Raw genomic sequence first — 14,068 nt, 5'->3', positions numbered from 1 at the left:
CGAGGCCCGACTTGATGTAACCGCTTTTTTTTATTCAAATGGGATTTATCCCCACGCTGTTCGGCCAATCATATCCTGAGAAGGACTGGCAGGCAGACGCCTCAACGTGCCTAGCAGACCTGTAATTGGCCAGAAGAGTCTGGGGATAAATCCCATCGAATGGGCGTGAATTTATGCAAACGCTTTTATGAAGGATAAACCTTGTGCAGTTGGATGAAAGTTGTGAATGGGTGGTTGACTTGACTATTGTCGACTTTCGGGACTTGGAGTCGGCTGTGCAAGGTGATAGCGGGTTAGGGTTGGATGTGGCTATCTTTCCCGTCCCCAATGCCGTCAACGCCCCTTCTCCTCAAACAATGACTCGCAGCTGAACAGCGGCGCGATTATCAAACAGCGATGAGCGACACAAAAAATCAAGGGAAAGTTCCAATACTACCAAGTTTTCAACTAGTTCAGCGTAAATCGGCCAAACAAAGATTGTCTCAATCACCAACCGTACCCGCCACAACTACCGTCCAGCCACGTCCACAGCCCGTTGACAATGCCACTCGCTCACAGATTCCCATTCTCATAGGACCAGAAGCATCATTATACGAAGAAGGATTTTGCTTTTCCTTGAGCATTATCGAAACGTTGACAAGAAGCTCAGGAACGAGTTGAAAACAACAACCTGACCGCAGGGCCGAACAGTGTAGGTGGTGATACACGGCGCAAGATGCTCTGAATATGAACTTAGAACCTAGAAACCATGAAGCCAAACTGAGATGACTTACTGTTTCTGTAATTTTCATCGGAGACAACTCGATCAATGCTCAATAAAATAGAAGAGATAAGGAACCTACCTAGAGGTATCCAAGCCACATCAAGCCCAAAGTTCTTTGTCTCATAGCTCTTGCTACCTACCTGTCCGCCCAAGCCACCTTTTCGGGGACCTCACCTTGTCCTAGCTACCGAATCTAGTTACCGGTGAAGCGGTAAGACCATCATTCACCTTTTCCATGTTATTTCACCTCCTGATTGATTGTTACCTCTAGTATCATTATCCGTCCTGTTTCGCCTTCGCCTTTGTCTGTATAGATGTGGACCAAAAGCTTCCCTGATTGCCCATGGTCGCGGCGACTCCTTCCCGCTTACCTTTACCGTGCCCTGCGACACTCACACACTAGATAGAGCCTTATCCGTCCTCCCTTACCGAAACCTCCTTATTGGGTCATTGGGTTCCACCTCCCGCTTTCAAGCGCTATCAAGTGACGTTGAATCCTGTCTGATCAATTGGGGGGGGGGGATCGCCTTCCCGCGGAAACAGGTCTGTGGTAGCGTCGATAGCGCTCACCCTTACCTCACATGAAACGGAACGGCCTTGATATCGAGGAACGGTGTGCGTAAACACATACCGCGTGGGGCACTGCGTGCGTGATCTCGCCGCCGCGGGAAAGTTCCGAGCCTCGCTCGATCGAGGTGCCACATAGGCCTACGCGCCAGGCGCGAGAGCGAGGTGGGTGAAAGAGGATTTACCCCTTCGGGACTGGACCAGCCTTCATGACGCCTTGGAACTCCGTTGACCGCCATCAATGAGGTGAGGCTGGTGAGCTACTGAGGGTCAAGTAAGTGAAGGTGTCAAGTGGGACTAGATGGAAGAAGGGGTGATGTACACAGTGTTTAGGGGTACTTACTTCGCTTGAAAGTTCAGACAAAGGAGTGTTCAGGTATGAACGAGGAAAGCTTGTCGAAGCTTGTTGAAGCTTAGCTCCGGCGTGGCATATCGGATGAATTAGGAGAAGGAATTAATCTGTATTTGGGATGATAGGTAGTAGCCCAAGCTGAGAGACCCTAGAGTGAGTTGACGTTGAGAATAGTCCTTCTGTGTGAGGCAATGGGAAAGAAGTGTTAGAAGCTTACCTTAATCGTAGCCCGTGTGCGTCCCTCCACTGTATCTCTTCCCGGTTCACGATGAGTGAACGAATTAAACCCGGAATCAACCTAAGCAAGACAAGATGGGGCCCGCAAGAGTGGCAGATATATCATGGCAATCCAATCTGTGTATAGGGTAAACAAAGTATGCGTATGAGAGAATTGGTATATCCATCGTAAACAAATCATCAATCCCATCATTCTCATCCATCTCATATACCTGTAGGCTACCATCATCGTGACATCCCATCATGATCATATCATATCATACCATCCATACCGCACTCACGTAAACCCAGAACATCATCACCACACAGCCCATCAATCCTCAGGCCCCATCCTCACCACCCACCTCAGACGTCGTCATAAAAAGAACCGCGGCGTTATTCTCCTAGAAATCGTCCGTCGGCCTCCTCTCAATCTTCTTGACATCATCCGGCATCCTGCTTACGCACAGCTGCCCGCAAAACTCTCCCCACTCGCCGCTGGTAGTCTCCTTCACGGCCTCCTGGAGGTCTTTGCCGTAGTGTTCGTGGTAGGCCTTCTTCACGCGGGACATGTGGCCCGCGTCCCAGTGGAAGCGGACCAACCTGGAAATCAAAAGCTCGCGCCGCAGCTCGTCCCGCTTGGACATGGTCAGGGCGTGGTTGAGTAGCATGGCGTCGCGGACGGGCTTGTTGATGACGCCGTTAAGGATGTGGGCTAGGACTTCGCCCTGTTTTTTTTTGTCTCTGTGTTAGTGTCTGGGATAAAAAAAAGGGGGGGGTGGGGGAGGGGGATGGTAGAGACGTACGACAAGATTCCCACTCCTCTTCAAAGCATCCCTAGCAAAATTCGCCCCCCTAAACGTCTCCTTATAAACCCTCATCACCTCCTTCAAATGCGCCTCACTCCTCATCACCACAATCGCCAACATGGCACTTTCCCCACCTCTCTCTGACTTGATCGCATCCCGCAAAGTCCTCACATCGTCCGCCACCAGCTCAAAATCCAACCTGACCGGCCGTCCAAACTGATCCACATCCTCCTGCCTCTTCTCCTCCAAAACCATCAACACCGCCTTCTTAAACTTGTCCTCCTTCAACTCCATCTTCATGCACTTCACCAAACTATCCCCATACTTCTTATCACTAAACCCCTCCTTAATCTTCCGAATCTCCTCATTCGTCCTCCCCATCAGACTCTCAATCAACAGTTCCCTCCGCGTCTTATCCCCATGGTACCAAAAATTCGCCCAGTACGCTTCTGACTCCCACCTTCCTAACGCAACGGTATAACACGCCTTCATGAGCGTCGGATCTTCGTCCTTGAGCCGCGCGCGGATGTGCTTGGCGATGTTGACGCCCTTCCGCTCGGCGCCGGTTTTCACGAGGCGTTTGTACTCGACCCGCAGGTCCATGACTTGCTCGTGGGTGAGGCCCGGTAAGATCTCGATGAGGGTGAGAGTGTCGGGCGCGCGGGTTTCGCCTTTGAGGGCTTGGGCGAGGCGGGCGGCGTCGTCGATGGGGTCGTGGAAGCGGGCGCGGCGGGAGTGCGTGCGGGTGTGGCCTTTCTTTTCGCCGCTGCCGGAACCGCCCTTGCGATGGTGCTCGTCGTCGGACGAGGAGGAGCCGTAGAGGGGAGATAAAGGCTCGACGAAGCTGTAGGAGGAACCGTTGGGACCGGGCTGGGTGGGCAGCATCAGGGGAGAGGGCATGGGGGACATGGATTGGTAGGTGCCGTGGTAGGATTCGAGCATGGGGGAGGCGGGCGCGTTGGCGACGGAGAGGTTGCCGTTGGACATGTGCGGGGTGTGCGTGTTGACGGAGAGGAGGGACATGCGGTTGGTAGGCGGCATGGGAGACTTTTCGCGGCCGGGACGCATGGCGGACTTGAGGGGGGGTTTGCCGTCGTCTTCGTGGTGGCCTCGACCGGGGGAAGAAGGGTAGCCGCCGCCGCCGCTGTGGGGGGGCTCGATGGTTACGACGCTGGGGGGCCGCAGGTCGTAGGCGCTGCTGATGCTCATGTTCGGGCTGTGGGTGCGGCCGCTGGGACGGCCGATGGGCTCGCCGTACTTGTCATCGGGTCTTCCAGCACCCGCGTGATAGCTGGACGGGCGAGGACGTTGGTAGCCTGGTGATGGCGGGCGCTCCCGGCTGGAATTTCTTTCTCTGCCCGAGGTGCTGGGCGTGCGGCCATGACCGTGGAACAAGTCGCGTGACCCGTGTGGTGATCCTGCGGGGTCGGCCGAGACAACGGTGGCGGCATACTTGGGCGGGAGATACATTCCCCCGAACTCACCCGGACGCTCCCTGTTGATGTTCTTTCCCCATTCCGGGGATTCTCTGGGATCGGGTCTCCGATCACGGCTCTGTGCGCGAGGGCGCGACTGGTCCCTCAACCGGTCACGCGAGAGCGACCGCTCACGGGGCCTGCCTAGCGATGGCGCTGACGCATTATAGCTGCTGCCGTAGTCCCGGTCCCGGTCCCGGTTGCGGTCGCGGTCGCCCGAAGGTGGGCTGCTGCGGTAGTAATCGCCGCCGCGATCACCAGCGGGAGGCGGGTAGTTGGCGAGCTGCTCGTAAGCGAGGGCAGGGTCAACGTCGCGATAGTTGTTGTTGGCTGGCGGGTACACACCGGCCTCGACAACGTTTGCCGTGGACGTGCGGGCGCGGCTCCGCTCCCGGTCTCGCGGCCAGTCCTCGTCCTCCCGGCGGGGATCTGCGGGGGAGCGGGACCGCCCGCCTCGGCTCCGTTCGTCCACCTGTAGGGACGACATGCTTTGATTCTGGCCGTAAAAAGTCTGTTTCGCAATTCGAGCCTGTGAAGCAGATGTAGGTTTGATTTGTGAAACTGACAGACTCGGTTTATGAAGTAGCGAGGTGTAGGGCTGATATCGCAATTTTTCGCGACTCGTCCTGGGGTGGTTCTGGGGTCAGAAAGTTGGGGGCTGGTGAAAGTGAGGGGTCACTTCTTGGCTTTCGCGATCCCCTATTCTCAGGTAAACAAAGGCGCAGAAGGGTCCAAGTTTGTTGCACAGCAACACCGCACGCAGACTTGTCGGTTCCTGCGCAAGCTTGAAAGAGAAGCACCTAAAAGTAGTTCGACTTGGAGAGGCTAACGGAACTTGCAGAAAATGGAAAATGGGATTTTTAAAAACAGCAACAGAGAGAAGAAGAGGCTGAGAAAAGAAGCGAGGGAGCAAGACGCAGGAGGGCGGGGTTGGTATGCAGGCCATGCATGATATGGAGCCACTAACACGGCTCCAACGCGTGCTAAGATGGATCGGATGAAGTGTGTGTGGGAATCTGTGTGGGCAACGCTGTGGATGGGCTGAACATCCACTGTGTCAGAGAGGAATGTCACTGCCTGAGTGGTTGGCTGGATGATGGCGCTTACTGGCACTGTTGTTGGCTGGCAAGTCTGGGTCGTTTGCTCCGTTGGCCTTCCTTTTCCATCAGATCCTCGACTTCTTCTTCTTCTGACGAGAACGGAGAGGGGCATGGTAGACAAGGCGACCACGCCAACCGACGGCGAGACACAGAAAAAGACGGGAGGATAGCAACAGGAACAGGTTGAAACACCATTAACAGCGTTGCGGCTGCACACGCACGTTCTGGTCACCCGTTAGGATCACCTTGCAGAGAGTGTGTCTTGGGTGTCTTGGGTGTGTCTTGAAACACCACGCATGGAGGCTTGCTGAAGGGTGAGAGAGGGTGTTGTGGCACACACTCTCCATGCCAATCCGACGCCCGTAAGAGAAACAAAAAGATGGTGTGTTTTCACTTCTCAGCGGTCTTTGACCAATGGCGTGTTGCAAAAGCGGCCGCGAGGACTAGCGAAGGCTGGTAGGGATCGGACCGCTGGACCATCACGTTGGGACTTGGCTTTCCCATAATCTGACAGGAGGTCACCTCCATTACAATCAAAACCATCATGTGAGATTCGGGATGGTGCTGAGATGCTGCTTTCCGGAACATTATAAAGCACGTCATGGGTTGGTGAGGGTGTGGTTGTGTATCCTCGAGTTAAACAAAGGTTTAACAAGGCTGTGAGGAGTCTAAGCCTTCGTCGGAGCCTCGAGGGCGAAGTTTGAATGAATACCTAGACAGGTTTATATGTCGTACGCCGACTGCAAACAAAGAGTGCCTCTATGCGACATCGAGTGACAGGTGCAGTTTGGTCGATGTTGTGAATTGAGCAGTTTTGGGGCTCTATTGCGTGTCAGGCGTGTCATTCCTCATTGCTGACTTGGCGGTTCAGTTGTTTGTTGATCCATTCAGAACCACCGGGACGCTGCTGTGCTGCTGAATGCTGCTGACGACGCTGCCAAGACCATTTGGCCCACATTCAAGACACCATCCGCGTCGACCGGATGTCAAATGCTGAGGAGAAAGCCGAAGGTTCCGGATTGCGAAAATCTTTTCCTTTGCGCCCGAGTATAATATCTGTCAGATGCCATCTTTCTGCACTTTCCTTTCTCTCACCGATGTCCTGAGGTTCGAGACTTCTAACACGACAGCGAGGACACCGATAAAACGCGCGATGGTCGACACGAAATGCGGGTAGGAAGTGGTGGAGAAAACGCCAACATGGGAAAGCGAGAGAATGTCGATCAGTCGCCACCAAAGTCCATTCGACAACGAGCATCCACGGAGATGCAATTGGCGCATCGAACACGTCCGCAGAATCAACACCGACAAGAGTATCCGGAGCCCAAAGGAAGAATGGAACCCCGAGTATCCGACACAGAAACGGGATGCAAACCAAACCGATAATAAGATTCAAAGTCAAAAACGATGTCCGATATGCCGCCCATAGCCTACGATCCAAAACTCCCATATACGCACCTTCATCCGATCCACTCCCCATGATTCCATCCGAGGCTCCACCTGAACGACGTGCCCTCGATCAGTGACAACGACAAGCTCTTTATTTTGGGTGCCATGTACCTCCCGACCTCAACCGCTCTCCGACTTGACCAGGACCGAATCATTCCGAAACGACTTGGGTTTCGTCTCTGTCTCCTCGACCAACCGAATGGCGCCCTTCCGTCTCGACGAGAACCTGTTTCTTACACTATCATACCGAGGGTCAGCGGGAACTCTGACGATCGCAAAAGGGACGGGAAAAGATGGAGGGTTAGCGCATCACAGGAGATGTGTGGTGAACAACTAACCTTCGACAGACAGGATCCCAAGCTTCGACCACGACGACAACAAGTAAGAAGGTCGACACCAGGAATATGATCAGCACATCGTCATGATCGCGAGGTTTTCCGACATAGAATGGGCACGGCGATGTGCCATTGGACGGTCGAGAAGATGAGGGTAACGAAGTTGACGACGACGGTGGTGGCGACGGCACTGGCGAAGGTATCCCGATGCTTAACTCCCCCAATTCCGTAACCGAAACATTATCCGCCTTCTTGTTGCCAGGTGGTATCGATACCGGTTTCTGCTTGGAGTTGGACGCCTGTTTTGATAACGGCTGCGATGATGAAGGTATCGCGACGCTCAGCTCCCCCATTTCTGTGATGATCAACACCGGGATATCCTTCTTCGCGTCATCGACATTCAGTGCCGGGCTTGAGCCATGCTTCTTCTTCCAGTTGTCCCATAACGAGTTGAATGATTGCTCAGCCTTTTGGAGAATCGGACCAGGAGCAAGGTGGGAGGAGGCAAGCGCAAATGTGTTGTCAGTCTTTGGACTTCGGCCGGATGTTGCGCTGTTCGGCGCATCTTTGTTCAGCAAAGGCAAGATCTTGTCGCCAGCCATCCACGGTACCGGCACGCATAGCGCCATATGCGCCATAGTGACAGTGGTGAAAAGGGCAGTCGACTTCATTTTGCGACTTGATGTGGATGTTGAGAAGATGGAGCTGCAAGGAAGGCGCTTGACTTTATGATCCGCGCGATGCTTGCCGACACTTGCGAGATCTGAGATTGAGGTGTGATGGATGATGTGACAATCACAGCGTCCGGCGCGTCCGGGTGTATCGAAAGCTCGCTTCGTGATTATATATGCCGCCCCGGCCTTATATATGCGGGTGGTTGCACCACTGGTTAAAGCAACGTACAGCCACGGCTTGTCGGCTTTCGATATGTGACGCAGGCCGCGAGGTGGCAAGCTGTAAAGGCAAGCAGGGCCCAAGCAGAAAGGGTAAGGCACAGCTCTTTGTGCTCAACCCCGGCCCAGAGGCAGGAATGAGGAATGAGAAGGAATTAACAAGAAGAGAAAGCAGAATGGTGATCCGTTGTCAAGAACAACAAAGCAGCTGGTGGTGTTTATATTGGGCCGGTATATTGAGAGGATGGCCGGCTGTGCAGAGCTTAGTGTCGTGAAGGATTCGCCAATGGCTCGTATGTATATGCCGTCGGCGTCCCTCATCTCATCCAATTTGGGTCAGATCCAATGCCACGCCACGCAGAAACGCAGCGGGTGTTTTCCCCTAGCATCACATTAAGATGCAACCTCTCGGCGGACAGGCTGATGGGGTGTGAGACTTTGACTGTTTACAAGGCAGTCCAAACCTTGTTCCAACCACTTCCCGCACCATGTGCGTCGAGACACAACGGCAGTCCCGCTCCGGATCTCGAGGTCTCACCCGATCACCTGGTGCCATTGATGCCTTTTTAATCGGCGTTTCCCAATCCGGGAGGCTCTTTTGGGAAAAGCGTTTGCGTGAGGGGCCAAAAGGGAAGGGTAGTGACAGACAAGAGGTAGTATCGCGGACGTGATAGTTGAGCAGAAACGGGAGGTTGTGTGTCGGGTTCCGAAACCTTGATCGGCTCAGAGGAGAGGCTATGCAACGTCCAAGAGAGAAGGGGATCTAGACGCCAGTGGACCGCATGTGGCAGACAGGGGTGTTGGAACAACGGTTGTTTTCCTCGAGTTGGCTGTTGGTTCCCCTTCCTCCCCCTTGATGTTACCCGACCGAGAACGCCTTTGCTTGTTCCCATAAACTCTCTCAGTGCCTGCGGGGAAATCCTTTGCGGGAGCAGATTACACCTTTCTGTTGTTCGTATTCCCCCCCGGATGGCATTCCATGAGCTGTCGCTTGCGGCGTTTGTCCGAACTCCGGGGCATGTTTATTGCATGGGGTGGTCCGTATGACTGGAGTCTTGTGGGTGATCCCCTCCAGCCCTCGTATAAAGTCAAGTCAGCCCTCGCTTGACGATCACCTCCCCGTACGTTTCAAGGGAGCATGTAGTGTAGTGTCATTAGGAGTGCTGCTGAGTGAGGTGCTTGCATTGCGGCAAGTATAAGCGGGTGTAACTTGATGTGTTGCGGATCCGTCAAGACATCAGGGGACCGGGTTCATGGTAGCTGAACCAGATAAGCTTTTGGTTTTGTCTTGGAGGTTCTTGTTTCTGTTTGTCAAGTCGGAAACACCAAGGCGCTGATGAAACGAATGAAAGGAGATGGAAAGAGCCAAGCATTTCAGCTTTCCCCAGACAAGAGATTCCGTCATTCTTGTGTTCTTCGGTTGCTGCTTGGCGATCTGGCCCTGCCGACGCCGCCTCAATGGCCCACTCTCCCACTGAAGGAAGGCTCGTGCACTCGCTGAGGAAGCCGCCAATTGACTGCCAAGACATGGGACACTTTGGGGGTTCAAGTTCTGGACAACAGAAAGCATCTCCACCGACACCGAGGTCAGCCTCAACCATCACTGGCTGGAGTCTTCGTTCCTCGAATGTTCATCCGCATTCCACTTTGATGGACCAATTCCCAGCCTCCTCCCCTGGCCTTTCCATCTGACGCCAACAACCAGCGCTAGCCACCAAAAAAAAAGCTTCTTTTGCTTCTTGCTGTGCCATCACCTGTCAGCTACAGTACCTTTACCCATCACCTGTCATCCATCCGGCATACATCCGGCATCGCGTCACGCATCCATGAGTCCAGCAGGGGAGCACCAGCAGCTGTAGCACCACTCTGACCTCATATCCCCCTTCGTTGCCAACTGCGAACTGCAATCTCGACGCGCGACCACATCTCGACAAAACCCCCCCTTGTGACGAGCCCACCTTTGCATGGAGGGAGAGCCTCTCTGATCCATGGCCCCTCCCTCGGGCCTCCACCAAGCCGCCTTATCCTCCGACTTCGAGACCCCTTTCCCGCCCCTCGTCCGATCATCTACCGTGCCCGTCGGTCCCAAGTCGCACCGCACCGATCCCTCCCATCTGGCCCCCGAAGATGCCTACTCCCCCGTCTCTCCGCCGCGCCGAACCGGTCTCTACAATGTAGACGGCAGCGGAAGCGGCAGCAACGCGCCCAATGGCTCCACAAACGAGCTACGACCGAGACATATCAGGCGCAAAGATGGCAGCAGGAGCAGGAGTAGGAGGAGGCAGAAACGCTTTCAGAAGTTACTCTGGGTGAAGCAGTCATACCCTGACAACTACACCGACCAGGCGACCTTCCTCGAGAAGCTCCAGCGCAACCCGCGCGTCAAGCCGTACGACTTCTGGCCCCTCGTTGCCGACTCGACTGTCATTGTCCAACAAGTATGCTCCGTCATCATCTTCGTCGTCTGCTTCGTCGGCATCTTCCAGGAGCGCGTCAGTCCCGTGTCCGTGGTAGGCTTTGGCAGCTTTGCGACCTTCATCGGCTGGCTACTATGGGATTGGTGGGTAGGGGAGGAGAGTCTGAGAGCGCAAGGCGCAATGGATGGGACTACACATTCGTATAGGGGGCGGGACCCTCGTCCCGTTCGGCGCCAGGACTCTCTTGGTGGCCCAACTCGTAACGCGAGCATAGTCAGTCTTTCGGGAGCGGAAGCGGGAGCAGGAGCAGGAGCAGCAACATCGACTCCGGCGTCCGCCTTACCCTCGGCTGCGCCGTCACCGCGTCCTGATCAACAGCTACACATCCCCCGCTTCAGCATCGGCCCGACCGACTCGCGCTCCGCAAGCATCGAACCCTCTACCGCCGCCGCCTCCCGCGCCGGCTCGCGGGCCCAATCGGTCGCCGACTTCCACGAAGCCCACTACGGTCACCACCGGCACCGGTCCTCGACCTCCTCTCCGATCCGCGGCGGCGGCGTTATCCCTGGGAACAGCCGCCTTCAGCTCCGTTTATCCACAATCAAATCTGCCATCCTAATCTACTTCACCCTCCTGGGACTCTCCCCGATCCTCAAGTCGTTGACCCGATCAACCTCCTCCGACTCCATCTGGGCCATCTCCTTCTGGCTGCTTGCCATCAACATCTTCTTCTTCGACTACTCCATCAACAACAACCCGTTCACACAGGCAACCATCACCAACCCTCACTCGAACCAAACCGGCGGTATCGTGACCGGAGGCTCGACCCCAGCGCCAGCCGGAGTCGCAGTGCGAGCCGTAACCGGAGCCGGAGCCGCAACCGGAACCGCAACGCCCATCCCAACTTTAACCTCAACTTCCCCAACCGCAAGCGGCACTTCTACGCCTGCCACCGGCACCAGGGCCGTCCCCGGTACCTCCACCACTCCCACCGCAACCGGAGCTCCATCTGCAACCGCAATCTCAACAGCCACAGGTGGCACAGCCCCCATCCCAACCCAACACAAATTCCCCATCGCCTCGCTCTCCACCAACGCCGCTCTTATGGCCTCGACCGTTCTCGCCTCTCGCTTACCCTCCACCGGCCAAGTCTTTTCCCTTACCTTATTCTCCATCGAAGTCTTTGGCTTATTTCCCGTCTTCCGGCGGTACGCTCGCCACCGTTCGTTTCGGTATCATCTCATCTTGACTGTGCTACTGTTGTTGGGAGCGGGGGCCGGGGTGGGGATTATTATTGGGGCGCCTTGTCCCCCACCCGGTACTTCTTCCCTCTCTGGTATACCCACCGGGGCAGCAGATATCATGCTTAGAGAAGACGGGATAGGAATGAAAGGGATGGAAGGAATGATATTATTAGGAGGGATGGGGGGGATATCCCAATGCTGGCAAACCTGGCTCAAACACTCTTTGCTGGGGATGATTGTGTCCTGTCTGATCGCGGCCTTGGCCATGGGCGGGTGCAGCTGGTGGCTGATTGGGTTGCAAAAGTACAAGAACGAGATTTACGGGCCGTGGGACCCGGCGAGGCCGATTATTATTAGTAGACGGTATTACGATGATGAATGAATCACCTGGGATTGGGTTGGGTTGGGTTGTATAAAGAGGGGTGGGTTGGTGGGTTAAAGAGGTTTAGATATTATGGGTTTGGTTTTAAATAATGTTTCTCAAGTTTTTTGGGTATATAATGCGGATTACTGTGATGACTTGTATAATAACGTAATGGAGGTTGTATGAGAGTGAAGTGGAAGGGTATGTGATGGTGGTGAAGAGATGATGAAGAGATGGTGGTTGTTTCTCTAAGTAAGGACAGCATAGAGACGAATCATATCACTCTTCACATGCCGCTCAGGATCACAATCAACAACGGTAGACATTGGCCGTCGTGATTTCATCCCAATGGATGCAAGTTCGGATGACATCTACCGTTAAACCATTCAGTCATCTCAAGTCAACGGACTTTATAAACTCAACCAATTGCATAACACGCCACCAAGTACTGCACAAGGAAACCTAACCTTCATCTAACGTAGTTGCCGAAATATCTACACCGAAAACACTCAATACACACGCACGCAAACAGGAAGACAAGGAATTGCCATAAAATTCATCATCATCCATTTTTGTTCATTCTAAATTATATAACCATTACCACCACCGCACGCTTACTCAGCAAGCTTCTGCTTGATGATGTCCTTGAGGGTGACGGCATCAGCAGCGAACTTGGAGATACCCTCGCGGAGCTTCTCGACGGCCATCTGGTCCTCGTTGAAGTCGAAGCGGAAGGTGGGCTCGTTGTTGATGTAGGTCTTCTTCTCGAGCGAGAGGCTGTGGGCGTCGGCGGCGTTGAGCTTCTGGGGGACGGGAGCATCGGAGTTGAGGAGCTCCTCGAGGAGGTTGGGCTGTTTTTTTTCGTATGTATTAGTACTTGTTGATTTAAATGTAGGAGGACAGACGGTGTAAAAACTTACAGAGATGGTAAGGTAGTCGCAGCCAGCGAGCTCAGTGATCTCGCCAATGTTGCGGAAAGAGGCACCCATGACAATGGTCTTGTAGTCGAACTTCTTGTAGTAGTTGTAGATGGACTTGACGGAAGCCACACCGGGGTCCTCCTCCTTGGAGTAGTCCTTGCCGGTGTGCGCCTTGAACCAGTCAAGGATACGGCCGACGAAGGGGGAGATGAGGAAGGCACCGGCCTCGGCGGCGGTGATGGCCTGGGTAAGGGAGAACATGAGAGTGAGGTTGCAGTTGATGCCGTGGTCGCGCTGGAGAATCTCGGCGGCCTTGATGCCCTCCCAGGTGGAGGCGATCTTGATCAGGACGCGGTCCTTGGAGATGCCCTCGGCCTCGTAGAGCTGTTGGAGAAAAAGTCAGTATTTCCCCAAGTTAAGGAGTCCGGTAGGCGAAAATGTTGAGGAAAACGCACCTTGATGATGTGAAGAGCCTTGTCGACGGAAGCCTTGGTGTCGAAAGAGAGGGCGGCATCGACCTCAGTGGAGACCTTGCCGGGGACGATCTCGAGAATCTTCTTGCCGAACTGGACAAGGAGGTAGTCGAGAGCGGCATCGACCTTCTCCTCAGGGGAGCCGGGGCCCTTCTTGGCCTCAGCGATGGCGGCGTCGAGGAGAGCGCCGTACTCGGGCTTCTTGGTGGCGGCGAGAATCAGGGAGGGGTTGGTGGTGGCATCTTGGGGCTTGTACTTGGCCATGGTAGCGAAGTCGCCTGTCGGACGCAGGAAATCGTTAGTATCATGGTGTCATGGTGTTCTGCTCCTACATCGGAGGAAGCTGGTGGAAAGAAGCTTACCTGAGTCACAGACGACAACCTATACATTGCGCAAAGATGCAGCGGTTAGCAGCTTGTTCACCAAATTGTCGCAGAACGTCGCAAAACAGACACAGATACAATGAAGCATCTCGCATCGTCGCAAAAACCCCATCGGGCTGCGATGGTTCGTGTGGGAAGCTTCACAAAAAGCCCCCGAATCATCGGATGAGGGGTTTGGCGGGGTACAGGGGAAACAGGAATGACGGAATTAACGTACAGTGCCAGTGGCCTTGAGCTGCTCGAGAGAGTTAGACATTTTGGGTGATGTGTATGCGTCAATAGTATTAAGGGGTGGTTTGTCGTTGGTG

The 14,068-nt window shown here is 54.5% G+C and overlaps 4 protein-coding genes across 4 annotated transcripts; 1 reads left to right on the top strand and 3 right to left on the bottom strand.

Annotated features, from left to right (window-relative positions):
- Window positions 1–2,302: 2,302 nt before the first annotated feature.
- B0H65DRAFT_418274 (uncharacterized protein) lies at window positions 2,303–4,669 on the bottom strand (the record flags this gene model as incomplete). Its single annotated transcript, XM_062824138.1, has 2 exons — window positions 2,303–2,626; window positions 2,705–4,669. 2 exons carry the CDS (start codon window positions 4,667–4,669, stop codon window positions 2,303–2,305), a joined length of 2,289 nt encoding a protein of 762 aa, XP_062686134.1.
- Window positions 4,670–6,707: 2,038 nt separating this feature from the next.
- Window positions 6,708–7,905, bottom strand: B0H65DRAFT_23275 (uncharacterized protein). The gene is made up of 2 exons (XM_062822208.1): window positions 7,070–7,905; window positions 6,708–6,969 (listed from the first exon to the last, which is right to left on the bottom strand). Exons 1-2 carry the CDS (start codon window positions 7,735–7,737, stop codon window positions 6,852–6,854), a joined length of 786 nt encoding a protein of 261 aa, XP_062686133.1. The 5' UTR covers window positions 7,738–7,905; the 3' UTR covers window positions 6,708–6,851.
- Window positions 7,906–9,754: 1,849 nt separating this feature from the next.
- On the top strand, window positions 9,755–12,300 carry B0H65DRAFT_23328 (phosphatidylinositol N-acetylglucosaminyltransferase-domain-containing protein). Its single transcript, XM_062822219.1, has one exon. The coding sequence runs from the start codon at window positions 9,948–9,950 to the stop codon at window positions 12,000–12,002; it is 2,055 nt and encodes a 684-aa protein (XP_062686132.1). The 5' UTR covers window positions 9,755–9,947; the 3' UTR covers window positions 12,003–12,300.
- Window positions 12,301–12,423: 123 nt separating this feature from the next.
- On the bottom strand, window positions 12,424–13,702 carry B0H65DRAFT_23287 (transaldolase). The gene is made up of 3 exons (XM_062822212.1): window positions 13,360–13,702; window positions 12,905–13,288; window positions 12,424–12,835 (listed from the first exon to the last, which is right to left on the bottom strand). Exons 1-3 carry the CDS (start codon window positions 13,639–13,641, stop codon window positions 12,599–12,601), a joined length of 903 nt encoding a protein of 300 aa, XP_062686131.1. The 5' UTR covers window positions 13,642–13,702; the 3' UTR covers window positions 12,424–12,598.
- Between the last annotated feature and the right edge of the window lie 366 nt (window positions 13,703–14,068).

Source organism: Neurospora tetraspora (genome assembly GCF_033439725.1).
Source record: "Neurospora tetraspora strain CBS 560.94 chromosome Unknown B0H65scaffold_1, whole genome shotgun sequence".
In the NCBI taxonomy this organism is placed as follows: domain Eukaryota; kingdom Fungi; phylum Ascomycota; class Sordariomycetes; order Sordariales; family Sordariaceae; genus Neurospora; species Neurospora tetraspora.
The sequence above is the reverse complement of the archived record's forward strand: the minus strand, read 5'-3'. Positions and strand labels throughout refer to the sequence as shown.